Source organism: Ipomoea nil, unplaced genomic scaffold (genome assembly GCF_001879475.1).
Source record: "Ipomoea nil cultivar Tokyo-kokei standard unplaced genomic scaffold, Asagao_1.1 scaffold2704, whole genome shotgun sequence".
Taxonomy (NCBI): Eukaryota; Viridiplantae; Streptophyta; class Magnoliopsida; order Solanales; family Convolvulaceae; genus Ipomoea; species Ipomoea nil.
The window spans coordinates 2,592,953-2,608,950 of NW_017619132.1; the positions used below are offsets into that span (position 1 = coordinate 2,592,953).

The following is a 15,998-nucleotide window of genomic DNA, read 5'->3' on the forward strand; positions in this document are numbered from 1 at the left end:
ATAAATTGATTAAAAAATACAAAGTCCAACATTAGTAATAAGACAAGGGAATGTGAGATTACCTAATAAATTGGAGGGTATCTCACATTCCCTTCTAATAGCTAAAAACTTAATGCGGAGGTTATATGACATTCTCTGGGAAAATTACATAACTTGAACCAAACACGTGAATCTTATATTACCAAACAAATATAACATTGGTTATCTTATATAACCTGAACCAAACACCCCCTAAGTATATAACTCTCACACACATCTGTTTTTTAAGATTCATCATACTATATCCTAAATTTACTATCCAGTCCACTAAATTGTACAATTTTATGCATAATGAATCGAACTCAAATTTAAATTCTCAATGTTCGTAATATGAAATTCAAGGATCGCACCCTCACTCTCACCATATTGTTAGAAATAAGGATTAAATGAGGTTTCTTATCCATTAAACCAATGCCCTATAATAGGTTATATAACAATGGAAAGTTGGTTTTCTGTAATAACCCCATATAAAAGATAATTATTCTAATAAGAATACCATGTACAATGAACTTAACTGAAAGGATATAATATGAATATACGATAATTATATTCCACTCATTTAGTATTTTTTTAAAGACAATTTTAATTATTCAAACAATATAAAAGAGATTCGACATTTTTTTACAAAATATATAAGGTATATAGCATTTGATTCTAAAGTAAGTTTGACTTGTCACTAAAAATAGTAGTTTTAGATTCTCTTTCCCTACAATCGGATTTTAGTTATAAATTTAATTGAAAGTTTATATTCTTATCAAAATATAATGGAATCAATTAATTTATAAGAAAATATATATGTTGTAATTTACATTAAATTATACAATATTTATGTGTAAAAATCCTGATAGAAGAAGAAGGAAAATAAATTTATAATAGGATTACAGATTACTTTCAAGAAGGCAATGTAAGATTTTGAGAATGCAACATTATCTTATGGAGTTAATTCGACTGGAGGTCCCTTGTTTTTGGTAGCAATTCTAAATTTAGTCCCAGACTATCATTTTTGTCATTTTACATCCCAGACTATTGTTTTTTGGACACTTTTAGTTATTCTCATGATTTTTTCTATTGTTAGTAAAGGTATTTTTGTCTCTTCATATTTTTATTTTGTTATTTTGTTGGTTTCAACCAGTTTAATTGGTTTAGAACTTTAGGTAAGCTCAGATTTTTAGTAACCATATTTTTCAACCAATTTTTAGTGAAGTCCTAAACCAATTAAACTGGTTGAAATCGAAAAAATAACAAAAGAAAAATATGAAGAGACAAAAATGTCTTTATTAAAAATAGAAAAATACATGAGAATGACTAAAAGTGTCAAAAAAATGATAGTATAAGATGTAAAATGGCAAAAACAATAGTCTGAGACTAAATTTGAAATTGTCACTAAAGACAAAGGACTACGGGTGGAATTAACTCTTATCTTATGTGTTTGGTTTGGATTGTGAAAAAATATAATATTACATTGTTTGGTTAAATGTTATATTTTACTATTTTAGGTTATATTAATCAATTTATTATAATGTTCTCAATAATGTGTGTGTGTGGGGGAGGGGGGGGGTGTATGGTGTATATATATATATATATATATATATATATATATATATATATATAATTTAAGGATTTAAGGATTAGTTAATAAGGGTAAAGTTGGAATATTTCAATGTAATCTTAGATTACTTAAGAAAATGGAGATAATCGCATGGCAGCCACATCAGCTTTGAAGTAAGGGGTCACACTTGTGTGAGAATGTCTTACGGATATTTATTCATAAGACGAGTCGGGTCAATACGCATAAATAACATGTTTGTTACTTATAAGGGAAGACATAATACTTTTAAGAACAAATATAATATTTTTTATATTTTGATGTAAAAGTATTATGTTTTTCATCAAAAGTATTATATTTTCCATTATAAGCAATGCAAAAGTATTACATTTTCCCATATAAGTAATAAACATTTTATTACAGAGTATGATTTAGTGTTACATTTGCTAGTATAAATATCACATTTCATCTTGACCCGACTCTTACGAACAAAGATCCGTGAGACATTCTCGCACAATTTTTTTGTCTTAAGGGAATATAACATTACTATATAATCTCATTTTTTTTTAGTAATACTAACCCTGTTACAATGTAGTATATGTTCATAGCTACATTCTCAATCTATTGAAGCACAAAGAGTCAACATAACATTACTATACACAGGGACGGAGCCAGAAATTCGATTGAGGGGGGGCGAAACAGTACAGACGGATTCAGAAAATTTTTCTAGAAAAGGCGAAACATTAAAACAAAAGAGATAATTTAAAAATAAATAAATAAACTACATAAGAAATATAATTGTAAATATTATTGGATATGGACGAAAAATAAAACGAATGGAAACTTTATAAAAATATGAAACATAATTAATAAAATAATTTGAATAGAAAACACATTATAAATTACACATCTTATTATAGAGTGTGTGTAATATTAAAAAAGCTATTAAAAAGAATTGTAAAACTATGTTGATGCTAAGATTGGAATCCTTAACCTCATTATTTCCAAAGTTGTGCTCTACCACCTCTAACTCACTTCTTATTAATATTTTATAATTTTTTTATACTAATACTGAAACATGTACTATATATACATATATACATACAAATACTATATATGAGGTGGGGGTGGGGTGAGGGGGGAGCCGCCCCTGCTCCCCCTCTCCCTCCGTCCCTGACTATATAATCTCATAATAACTTGACCAATATAACATTAGCAGACTCATATTACCTGTGTAATTTAAAATTACCTGAACCAAATACTCCCAAAATATATATTATCTTGAAAATTGTGGGATGGAGAGAAAAGATTCATTGAAGGAAGTGCAAAGGGTAACACATGCGAAAGTAACAAACCAAATCACCAATATGGGTGCACATGAAGGTCGGCAGCCAGCAGGTAGCTTTCCAATTTGAATTACTCCCTAATTAATATTTTATGTCTTTTTTTTTTTAATATTCAAAAAAAAAAAAAAAAATCTTATATGTCTTCTTCCAAATGGAGTGCCATAAACGGCGCCCAAGGAGATACCCATAAACCCAGTCAGCGCTACATTAAAAATATTATTAGAGTCTATAATATAAGATTTCTTCAAAAAAAATATATATAATATAAAGTAGATCATGATATATAATTCTATATATGTGACACTCAGTTCAACATAACAATTTACACTTGTCATTGTTCTTAAGCAATTATGGGTTTGCATTGGTTTGATCTTATGTCCATTTAACTATAAAATCAACAGACATAATAATAATTTTTTATTAAAAATCTTTCAAGACACTATAATCGAAATCAATTGAAACTATCATGTGAACAAGAAGAAAAAAAAAATAAAAGAAGAAGAAGAAACTACTTGAGCAATAATTTTGTGTATCTTTCACTATGGGACATCATCTAGCATTATATTAATTTTTATTGCATAACTTAATTAGTCAATCGATTCTGTTCAAAATAAATTTATAAATTTTACTTTGCCAGTATTATATTATATTATTTGTTGACGTTAACAGGCCGTTTGGTTGGAAGGAAGGAATTGTAATTCGGTGAGAAAAGAATAAAGTGGGAATTTAAATTACATTGTTTGGTAGGAAGGAATAGAGTGATGGGGAATTGAGAGGGAAGAAGTAAACAAATACTAAAATGCCCTTATATAATATTAATATAATAATGCTAATGAGGGTAAATTAGTAATTTATAATGAGATTGCAATTCCACAAAGCATGGAATTGCAATTCCTAGGGTGGAGGCATGAATTGTAATTCAGCAAAAGGAAGGAATTGCAATTCCTTCCAACCAAACAATGTAATTTCAGCTTTCATTGAATTTCAATTCTTTTACAACCAAACCACATCGTACCAAACAGGCCATAAGATCAAGCGACGACTCTTGCTCATAGCAAATACGCAACTCTATTTATGTATATACCGTCATTATATTTTTAAGAGGTATGTAGGGGTGTTGGGTTGGACTTGATCCTTCACCGACTTCTACTTAATTAACAATTTAAAGCTATAAATATTGATGATGAAAAAATCCACTCCATATTTTCTTAATCTGCACGGCTAGATGAAAACTTATAAAGTATGGATTCGATCGATGAAGACCTTTTTGTCGTATCAACTCATCATTTAAGGTTCATTTGCTTATGGCTTAAGAATGTTATATGCAGGGGCAAACATCAAAGGATTCGAAAAATATATATATAAAAAAAAAAGTTCTCTCTCTTTTTTTTTTACAGAAAAATTTGCAGTAGCTAAACAAATACCTTGCACTTAGATGACACTTCTGTGGCTGCCCTTGAAGGAATGTCACAAGATCATACCCCGGTAAGGTATTGACTCTTTAGGCCATAATCCGTAAAGAATTATAAATGAGTAAATCGGCCTAGGTTACGTTGTCTAACTACATATAAATGTTTCGAATTATATATTAATAATGATGTAGATTAATGCAATTATGTACTACACTTTTTATTAATAAGGAAACAAATAATGAATACAAGATGGTATAGAAAAACCAAATACAAGAAGAATCAGTATGGGAATCGGTGAGCCGAGTAAGTGAATGAGTTAACAGATTCACTGACCTACGCACATAGTAGAAGTACACTGAGTCAAAGTGCCTAACCACGGCTTGACATTGACTCATTGAGATAATGCATCATGCATACGAGAGATGAGAAGATGATTTGTTAAGAAGATTACAAACATTGAGACAATTCATCTCAACCATGTCATGTCGCCAACCACATTCCAGCATCCAACTTGCGCTTCTTTAACTATCATTGCTTCTACAATATGAGAATCATCCAAATTGATTTATCATGTGGTTACATAATTTAAATTTTTGGTAGTGCAAATATACCTAATGTATATTTGTTAATGAATAACTATAATGTTGCCTATAATCACTAACTATAATGTTGCCTATAATCAAGAGATTGTAACAATGGAGATTGATTAAATACAATCAATTGTCAATTGTGCTATTTATAATCTTATATGAAACACTAGTACCTTTTGTATAATCTATTTGCGACATGTATTGTAAACGGGTGTGTTGAGTATGTATTGACCATATATGAACAAGGAAATAACATCTCTTATTTCAGTAGTTTACTTATTAATACTAACAGAGATCATAATTTGATATCTTAACACGTCTTAAATCTTTTGCCAAAAAAAAAAAAAAACACGTCGTAAATTTCACTATATACATAATGTGGGTCCAATATAACACATCATCCATTATACTTGGGTTAGCTCGTCACAACAAACACTTCATTTAAATTAGTACAACAATCTAATTAACTCATTATATTGATTCGAGTAACATCCTCAAAGCATAACTCAATTAATTTATCAATCCAAAATAAGTTAAGAATACTTGATAGTTTAATTTTATTTACGATCAAATAATACATTTGAAGTTGTGGACCATATCAAGGCAAAACTCCTTTAATTAATTGGGGGTGTTGGGGACAAAGTGAAAGTTCACAAAGTGTTGTCTTTACACTTTAATCCTGAAATCCTGATTTTGTGGCAGTCTTTTGGTCTTTAAGCTTTTTTATCCTCTGTCACTAAACAACATAATTTGCTTAACTAAAGCTGCTTCTAAAATAAATAAAGTCAAACGCCCTTGTCGTCTTCTGATTTGTTTTCTTTCTTTACAAACACAAAATATAATATTTACTATTATCAATGTCATAAAATATTACTAATTTTTTTTTTATAAGTTTAAACATTAAAAGTAGTCATATTTTCATAATAAAAAGTAATTGGCTCAAAAGTGTGTGTGTATATATATATATATATATATATATATGATTCATCTTTTATTATCTATCCATAGATTGTATTTATGATTTTAAAATTATTTGAATGAGAACTCATGGAGTGGTACATAATTGTAATGCATTAGAGCAATTACATTATGATTTTTGTTCGATTTTTAAGGAAGAAAAAAAATAAAAATTGGTTTTTATCTAATAATAGGAAAAGAGAATTTTTGACTAGATTTTTCTCTTGCAAATATGGTTTTTGAGTGGGGTCTACTTTTGAACGAAAAGAGAAAAACTTGCGCAGATTGCTGTGTGTGTGCAGCATTCTGCGCTTGCGTAATGCCTTTATTTTATTTTTTTGGTCAGAATTTATTATTTCCTTTGTTTCTCTTCTCACTTGCTTCTGTCTCTTACATGGTCTACAAAAACTCACAAAAATTTACAACTATTGAGATTGTTCTTATTCTGTTTATTAAATTAATCGAAAAGAAAAAAAAAAAAGAGAGATTTTTATTCGAGTTTTTCATTTTCCTTATTTCTATATTATTATTTGATTGTGGAAAATGACCCTTTTTTAGTATTGTGTATATAATAATATCTGAGGAGGAAATGACCATTTGGCCTAGTGGATAAGTGGATTTAATTACCACCCATTAAATACAAATTCCATCAAACTCAACACGCAATTTCAAAATCTCCATGACAGACAACACAAACGTTGCTTTCTTACTACGAATTCAAAAATTTCAAACGCATTATAGCAATACCTTATTTGCTAAGTTGCTTAATAAGAACAAAGCTTAATAGTTGTGGGTTTTATAAGGTTTTTGTCATATCCATATAGAAGAGAGAGAGAGGGAGAAGAGAAGAGGAAAAAATGATCGATTTCTATTCAGGTAATAATTGAGGGACCAAATAAGATATTAACAGCTTATGTTAATGTCAAATTTTATATCCTATATCAATAATTTCTATTCAGGTATGACCTCCATCATTTAGGCAGCTATTTTTATCGTAAAATAAGATTTACAATTATATCAAATGCAATATGCCTTAGTTAAGATTAAGATTACTTGACTTTGAAAATTAGCCATTCTTGAGATTTGACATAATATGGCACCCATTAATTATACGGCGGATAGGGGTTGTTGGCCTACTCTTTCAGCTTTCAGGAAAACCAAACACGCGCAAACATGACGCACCTTTTCAGGACTTCGTATATTTTCTGTAAATTACATCCATATTTACTTGTGGATGGATTTCAGGTATTCAACAAGTACGCGTTTGGTTGAACCAGTTTTATACTTTTATGCTTTTCTTATTCTGAAAGTTCTGTTAGGTTGATGTCACGCCCCACCACTACGGTTATCTTTTTCTGGTAGATGATTTTTCTTGTGGGGCTATAAAGTATGCATATGTTATCATCTTGAAGTCTGTCTTATAACTCGTACGGACAACTCAGTTGGTTCATAAGTAATAGATTGTGAATAAAGACACAAAATCAAGCCCTAACAGTCACATCTACATGTAGTGAACTCTTTGTGGGCACCAGACACCGATACTTCAACCTAATGAGTCACTGCATTAATATAATTGATAAGCTCAAGTACTATTCATGACCGCCATCCACTATCCCGTCAGCCCGAGGTGTAAGGCCTTAAAATGAAGAAATTTTGCCTTTATGAACAAAATAAATCAGTCTAGACTGTCCATAGTTGATAAGCGCAACCACTATTAATGATGTATTCAACAGGTTCTTATTATATAGGCATTTGCTATTTCACTTCAGGTTCATCTAACATCATTTTATATTTATCCGAATTTAATCCCATGTTTTATACTGTTATAATTTTGTTTGAGATGAAACCAGGATTCATAGTTTAGTACTCCGAATCATAATTTGGTCACTGAGACAAAATAAAGGTCAAATGCAATAGATATCCAACAAGGTTTCTGCTTGCAGAAAAACACAGCAGTTAAGGTTACAACCATGTAAACAACTATGTAAGAAAGCTGGGAAAGAGATGACAGACAAATAATACTGTGCATCTCTTGATCAAATATATACCGAATTCCAATCACATTCATAGAGAATTTAATTTAATGCGATGTATAGTCAACCCATGTCGTGCATAGATAGATCACAACGATGATGGGCTAAGACGATTGAGCGAGTGTCTCGATCTCTGCGAGAACCAATCCAGACAACTAGATAGGTTCAGATGGTTACTCACCTTTACCATCCTTTCTGAGAGCCTCCGGAGGAATGTCCGTTTAGTCGATCGAGCACAGCGTTGAAATCAACAGGCTGACCGCTCTCCTCCATCCTCTGGATCACGTTAATAATGTGATCCACCCTGTAACCCATGCTTGCCAGTTTCTCAACCAGCTCGTTGTAGGGAGGGGGGTTGCGCATGCCTTGTGGTGGACGAACCATTACATTAGTGTTGGCAGGCTGTGGTGGATTTGCGAGAGAGAAGCTGGATGGAGGATAAGCGCCTTGGGGGAAGATAGGTTGTTGGGGTGGATGACCCCTCGGTCCTTCACTGTCATACATTACATAAGCATTTCCGGGGGCAAACGATGGGTGTGGTCCACTTACCCCGTAGCCATCCCCGGGGGCACAAAATGCAGGCTTGAGATGCTGACCGGGTGCCTGCGGCTGAACTGGCCTGCTGGCAACACCGCTACCATACGGCATTCCCTCGGGGCGGCTAGCGACTGTTTGAGTCATTCCAGAGAAAGGCACTTGCATTGACATGTTATTTGGAACCATCTCGGAAGTAGGATTTGGTTGACTGGGCAGATAAGGGGGATAAACAGCAGATGATGATGGTCTAGCCTGTGGTTGCATAGATGGTTGTTGTGGCTGTGGTTGTTGGGTCTGCTGAGGTAACTGCGGCAACCACGGCTGCTGATATGGAAGTCCCGGTTGAACCGGCGTGGTCTGATTTAGTTGAGCTTGTGCAGGTTGTGGTGGCAGCCTAGCAACTTCTTGCATTTGGGGAGTCCGGTACTGAGACTCAGATGGCATGTATTGACCTTGAGACAGCGGCATCTGGGTCGGTGACAGATAGTATCCCTGTGATTGCGTAATAACTTGGGATGGAATTGGCGGGACGGATGGCTGTTGTGGCTGCTCCATATGTCTGGTAGTATGTGAAGTTTGCGGTGGTGCTACTTGGTGCGGCAATGCAAGTGCCAGTTGCTGCCCGTGCAATTCACAAGGGCTATCACTCCTTTTGGTATCGGAAGCAGGTTGAGACGCTCTCTCCTCATTCTGCTGAGAATTGTTAGCTGAACCCGATTCCTTTTGTGCAAGCTGAAGCTTCGCCAGTTCCTTCTGGGCATCAGCAAGTTCTTGCTTATCTCTCAGGATTTGTACAGACCTGTGGACCTTCGAAGCAGGAAAATAACAAGCCAATCAGTGTTAAGTTTGTATCAATGCAATGAAATCAGTTGCCAACAAAGACATTAAAGCATTAGAAAATTTCTGGAAATACCAGTTCCACCAAGGAAAAGTGAAGAACAGCAGTTATTATGTTGTTATCTCCAACATACAGTAAGAGATGAGACTACCATATTAAATATTCATATGCATATAGGATTAAAAACTCACCTCCTGGAGATGTTTCTCAAGAGATTTGAGTTTGGAATCTGTTTCTCCATGATCATGAACCAAATCAGAACGCATTTCTCCAATGGATTTATCAAGATTGTAACAATATAATTCCAACTGAGATAGGCGTGAACTAAGCCCCTCGAGGAAACGCATGAGATTGTCCGCATACTTCTTCATACTCTTCTCAACAGCATCAATAACATCTTGATTAAATGAAGAATCTTCGGGGGGAATGTAAGCCGAAGTAGGCATCATAGATGATCTCGTCATTCTGCTTTTGTGGAACTCCTGCTCAATACAAAGTTTGGAACTGAGATTAAATTTGATCCCTCAAATTCCTACATCTTTAACCCCTCAACCCCACAAATACCTCAAGAGCGCAGTCAATTTGTCAAATGCAAAAGCAAAATCAATGTTACATATCCAATCTCTTTAGAGTTCATCACTTGTAACACTCATCATGAAACTTTCTATGACAGAATACATTCAACATTGGATGATATTGGCAATTTGGCATCATTTTACAGGTAAATAGCACAGATATAAAGCTTAGTAATATAAAAAAGATGTCATAACTCATAACATAATCACTTCATGATAATTTCTAGTAGAATTAAAATATTCAGTATGGCACAGAGTATAAACTGGATAACTTATCTGAATAACTATCTGAAAGCACATATTGATCATAGAATGACTTATGGAATTTCAAAAACTTGCCTTAACAAAATAGGCTCATAGTTTATATTATGACATGTTTAGAAAAATATGGACAGAATCTCAAGCATCTGGTAAGGCATCATGGTTAGTGGGGTTCTAATTGAACCTTTGCTAGAACAGAAAACCAAGAAAACACAACGGACCAATAGAGGGATAATATTCCTTAGCCAGAATTCTATGTGGATACTGGATAGTGCCCACCAGGCCCCAGCATTTTCCTCCCACAAAATGCAGTTGCAGCTCCCTTCACACTGCAAAATCTTCTTAACATTGTCTTTAACTCAATACATCCCTAGTTTTATTAATAACAGCTGATATTCCTCTGTCTTCCTGAAATAGAACTATACAAGCATAGAAACTCAAACATATTATACTAGGTCTTACTTCTCACCCCTTTTTTGCTACCTTGCTTTCACAAAAGATTATCTCTGTAGCATTAGGATATGCATATTGATGAACCTCACGGATTAAAGAAAAAAAAAAAAACCATTCTTTTGGTGTTTCCTGCTCTAAACTATACACTCTATGTCATTCCCTTGCGGGTTTCCTCTCCATCTCCTTGATTGCGAGGAGCCAAAGCATAACCAAACAACTACCATCTTTATACAATCCCAAAACTAAAAATACGAAACATAAAGCACACAAAAACTCCACAAATGCAGCAATTTTCAGCAAAACCCAGCAGGAAATTCCCCCAAACTTTACCCACTAATCCCACAACCCTAGCATAAAAACAACAATATCTCCCCCAAAAAATAGAGAGATTACCTTGGCAGAATTGGAAGCAACCGCGGGATCAGAGTGGCTCCGGGCAGACTTCTCCTGATTGCCGTAGTCTTCGTAGGAGCAAAGGATATCATCGGAAGCGAAATCAAACACCTTGGAGGCAGAATTATTGGGCAGGCCAGACGATCCAGATGCCATTGCGAATCGAGAAGCTACCGGTTTCTGAGAAGTTGCGGGCGAGCGGCTTTGTAGAGAGATCAATTGGAATTTTCGTCAGCGGAGGAGAAGTATTTGTAGTTTGCTTAGCTTCGACTGCAAAGCGTAGAAGAAGGATTCATTGTACGTTGTTGAATACTGTACACATACGTATACGTGCGTATTTTTCATTTGTTTACAAAAATTCGTAAATTATTATATTATTATTTTATAGCGAGAATCATGGATTTGTATTAAGATAGGCAAAGAAAGATGAGCCTTCAGGATAGACCTCACCGACCATAATCATCGTTTTCCTCACTCCTATATAAAAAAATATGTCAGAAAATTTTTATAATGTCTGAAAAAGATATCGTGTATATTTTAACATGTTGTAGGAATAATTAATTTCAATAATGGTTGAGTTTTATTCGGCATCAATCGTGTTGATCGAGTTCAGTCTCTATTCAATTTGAGATATGATGATGTTGCTTATTATAGAGGGATACAGTTAAATGGTTAATGTTACCTACTTATCATCTATTAGTTTTAAATAAAATGACAATCATAGTCAAAAAAATTATATGATTAAGCGTGCCAATAAGTTTTATTTGGAAATAAATTTATATATATATATATATATATATATATATATATATATATATATATATATATATATATATAGGTTGAGATCAGGTTCTCCAGTGACGTTGTTGTAATAATATTTTTCATATTAATGTGATGCAAGTTAAATAGGGTCTGGTGACAATAAGATTGTAACATAAATAATGGTTTCACTTACAATAACTTATAATGATGGCACGTAGAAGGTTTAAGTATGATCATCCTTTTACTCTTGGTATAGTTCATATTACACTATCTCGTTGCACTGCACGTGAGATTAAGTGGTAGACGATTAATCCCTTGAAATTCTTGAGGCAGTTTTACCATGAAGATATTGGCTATGAGCCTATGACTATATATATGCTCGATTGTGCGATATATGTCCGATTCTATTATTTTCTCTATAAAAATTATAATTTATTGTATTTTTTTTAATGTACAATACATGTATATAATTTTGTATATGTTTGACTATCGGTTATTAATGATGGTAGAAATGTAGAATTATATAATTATTTATAAGAATGTAATCATCATTTGTTAACATGAATATTGTCTTACCTAACATTTCATGTTAAGTTATATTTTAACATAAATTTGTTTATTTGCATCTAATTGGATTGTTCGGTACACGAATTAATTTAAGTCCTTTTCACAAATATAATATTTTAAAAAAATTTTGTCCTTAGTTTTAAGAATCAATCATCTTTGATATTTGACATTTATGAGGTGTCACTTTTAGCCTATTTGCTACATATAGAATATTTTGTAACATAAATAAAATGATTATTTTTTCACAATTCAACTACCCTAGTTGCAAGAATCGAACCGGTGAACATTTGACGATTGATTGATTAACATACCATATTAAGTGTGATTTATGGTGTCAAATACATAATTTTCTTTGTTTTTATCTATGATTATAACAGATTTAATCTCAGACTCTGAGCAACTGAGCAAGGCAATTGACAGAAAATGGCGGCCCTTTCCATCTCCTCACTGTCTTCTTCATCCTCAAAACCCCTCAGAGCTTCACCAATACTCAACCTTCAAACCCAACAATGGCGTCCCTCGCTCACTCTCAAGAAACCCATTTCTATTCACTCTCTCAAACCCCATCATCCCCTTTCCCTCCGATTCACCCAGCCCCGGAAACCCTACCTACTTTACTCCGGACCCCTCCCGATCAAATCCCTCTTCACCGGCATAGTCGAAGAGATGGGCGAAGTCCGACACATCGGGTACGAAGATCCCGAAAGTTTCACCCTGAAAATCGGCGCAAAAACCGTTCTTGACGGCGTCCATCTCGGCGACAGCATCGCCGTCAACGGAACTTGTTTAACCGTCACGGAATTCGACACCCAATTGTCGGAATTCACGGTCGGGTTGGCCCCGGAGACCCTGCGAAAGACCTCTCTGAGTGAATTGGAGCAGGGATCTCCGGTCAATTTGGAGAGGGCACTGACGCCCAGTTCAAGAATGGGCGGCCACTTCGTGCAGGGCCACGTGGACGGCACCGGCGTGATCGTGGGGCTCGACCCAGAAGGGGATTCATTGTGGGTGAAGGTGAAGACGACGAAGGAGCTGCTAAAGTACATTGTGCCCAAAGGCTTCATCGCCGTCGACGGGACAAGCTTGACTGTGGTGGACGTGTTTGACGATGAGTGCTTCAACTTCATGCTGGTGGCTTACACGCAACAGAAAGTGGTGATTCCATTGAAGAAGATGGGGCAGAAGGTGAACTTGGAGGTGGATATACTGGGGAAGTATGTAGAAAGGTTGCTTAGCAGTGGGTTTGTAGATTCCATCAAATCTGCTTGAGCTGAAACAGGTAGCCCCTTTCAGTGTTGCTCCATTTTCTATCTTCTCCCAGTGATCTTAAATGTTGAATAAAATGTTATTTGATTTTGATTGTCAACATGTTTGAGCATGATCTTGATAAAGGTGTAATCTTTTTGGTTACGGGGGGAAACCCGCATCCACTACTTAGTATGCAATGAGTAAAATCCTGCCTTACGATCCTAGTCAAAGGATCATAATGAGTTAAACTCGTCTAGATTGTTCATAGCTGACTGGCTCAATCATCTTGATAAAGGTGTTATTTTTTTGGGTTACGGGGGGACCCACATCCACTACTTGAGTATGCAATGAGTAAAATCTAGCCTTATAAACCTAGTCCGCAAAGGATCATAATGAGTTAAACCAGTCTAGATTGCTCATAGCTGACTGGCTCAAATCAAGAAGGCCAGTAAGAGAAGTTGAACTTATAAAATTGTGGTTATCAAGTTCCAGATAAAGGTGTTATTTTTAGTTCTTTATTTCAGGAAGTTGTTTAGCTCAGAGCACTAATACTCAACAACATAAGTTATAGATATGTGTTTGGGATTGATTGTGCCATTAGCCTTTATATTAAATTGAGATAAATTAGTTAAAAGAAGAAGAATGATTCAAAGGTCTTGGCTGAGATGCTGAGAATGTTCTGAATTGAGTGGAAATCTTTTATTTTTTGGTAAAGGGTAATGAGTGATATTCCATTTTTTAAAATTATGATGAATAAACATAGAAAAGAATAATCTCAGTTTCTCCAACCAAAGAAAGCCACTTTCTTTGGTTGCCCAATATTGTATCCATTGCTGCAAATCTTGTAGTGTTGCCAAAAAGCTTCCTATTTGAGATGAGACTGTCACCCTTTATACTCTACTGAGATTGGACTGGACTGTCAGTCCACGGGGCTAGCTCAGTTAGTTCGACCAATCACCTTAAAATCTCGCTCCAGTAACAGTGTAGGGGTTCGAATCCCATGGAAACCTAGGTGTCATTGTGAGACCTTGACCTGATGGGGCTACTCGCAATTTACTTCCTCCACGGGCTCTGGGAGCTCAGAATTAGTTTAGTTTAAGCTGGGATACCTAACGTTTCAATAAGAAATGTTGCAGGAAAGCACTTTGGATTCTCCTTGGGGATTTGATGTTAGTGGGTTCAAGTAGTGGACACAAAGCATGCTGCAAAGTTTCTGTAGTTTTTACAATCTGGGAAAACTTCTGTAGTTTCTCTCTTTCTTCAGTGTTGACAGTTCTATAATTTCCTCTGGACTTCAAGAATTGATAAGCTTGGTGTGCAACTTTTAGAAACTGGATTAATTAGTCCCTTCTAAAATTGGACAAAAATGTTAGTCATGACATCATTGTTTGTCTCACTAAAAAAACAGAAAAACTTGGATGTTAATAATGTCACCATACTAAAAAAGTGAATTTATTTCATTCAAACAATAGGGAAGGAGTGGATAAGAATTGTCACCACACTCAAAAAGTGAGTTTATTTCATTCAACATTAGGGTATATCCTCAATTCCAAAGTGTATTTATACTACAATTAGACAGATCAAGTAAGATTAACATACCAAGGGGAAACGCTGCAAAATCAGCGATTTGAAGCCAAATTGCTGCTCCAAACCTGATTTCAAACCGCTGATTACCAAACGGCTTCTTTTAGCGGTTTGACCAAGTCAAATTGTTAAAGATGGTCAAATCCGTTAAAAATTTACTGCTCCAAACCTTATTTCAAACCGCTGATTACCAAACGGCTTCTTTTAGCGTCAAATCGCTAAAGATGGTTAAATTAATCAAAAATTGGCGGATAAGCTGTTAACCAAATAAGACCATAGTAAAATTTAATATTATTTTAAACCTATGATATTTTGGAGTGATGCTTTGGAAGCGATGAAAGTGGCAGCACTCTCTGTGATAGATCATCTCTGTCGGCGCCTTTATTCTTATCATTTTATCATCACACCTCTCTTTCATATTCATATATGCCTGCTTTTGTTTACACTCTTTTAACCCATACACAAACAAAATTCTTTGCTTTTCATTTGATTTGAATGCGCCATTTCTTAATCCATTGCTCCACCATTTTGACTCTTCACTTCAAAACCCATATCTTCAACGCATCTGTCATTAGCAAACACCAATTATGTTGCCCACCGTGGGTGAGATTAGAGTCGTGACAATGAGATTGAAACGATCTATTTATATGGTTAGAATGGTAGATCATTTTAATTTGTCTAAATGACTTTTTGGAGAGAAACCGATTGTCCTAATGTAAAATAACATATCATCCATCAATATAAATTTAATTATCAAATTTTGTCAAGGAAGATATCAATTCCTCGACGATGTGCGCAGAAAATTGTCGCTGTCAAACACCCCTGGCTGGTCTCCGGAAACAACAGAGTACCATGTT

At 34.5% G+C, this 15,998-nt stretch overlaps 2 protein-coding genes across 2 annotated transcripts; one reads left to right on the forward strand and one right to left on the reverse strand.

Annotated features, from left to right (window-relative positions):
• Positions 1-7,781: 7,781 nt before the first annotated feature.
• LOC109156113 (basic salivary proline-rich protein 2-like) lies at positions 7,782-11,284 on the reverse strand. The gene is made up of 3 exons (XM_019303946.1): positions 10,981-11,284; positions 9,490-9,780; positions 7,782-9,267 (listed from the first exon to the last, which is right to left on the reverse strand). The coding sequence occupies exons 1-3, from the start codon at positions 11,134-11,136 to the stop codon at positions 8,107-8,109; spliced, it is 1,608 nt and encodes a 535-aa protein (XP_019159491.1). The 5' UTR covers positions 11,137-11,284; the 3' UTR covers positions 7,782-8,106.
• A 1,385-nt stretch (positions 11,285-12,669) lies between these two features.
• LOC109155868 (riboflavin synthase) lies at positions 12,670-13,742 on the forward strand. Its single transcript, XM_019303548.1, has one exon. It carries the CDS (start codon positions 12,733-12,735, stop codon positions 13,576-13,578), a length of 846 nt encoding a protein of 281 aa, XP_019159093.1. The 5' UTR covers positions 12,670-12,732; the 3' UTR covers positions 13,579-13,742.
• The last annotated feature ends 2,256 nt before the right edge of the window (positions 13,743-15,998 follow it).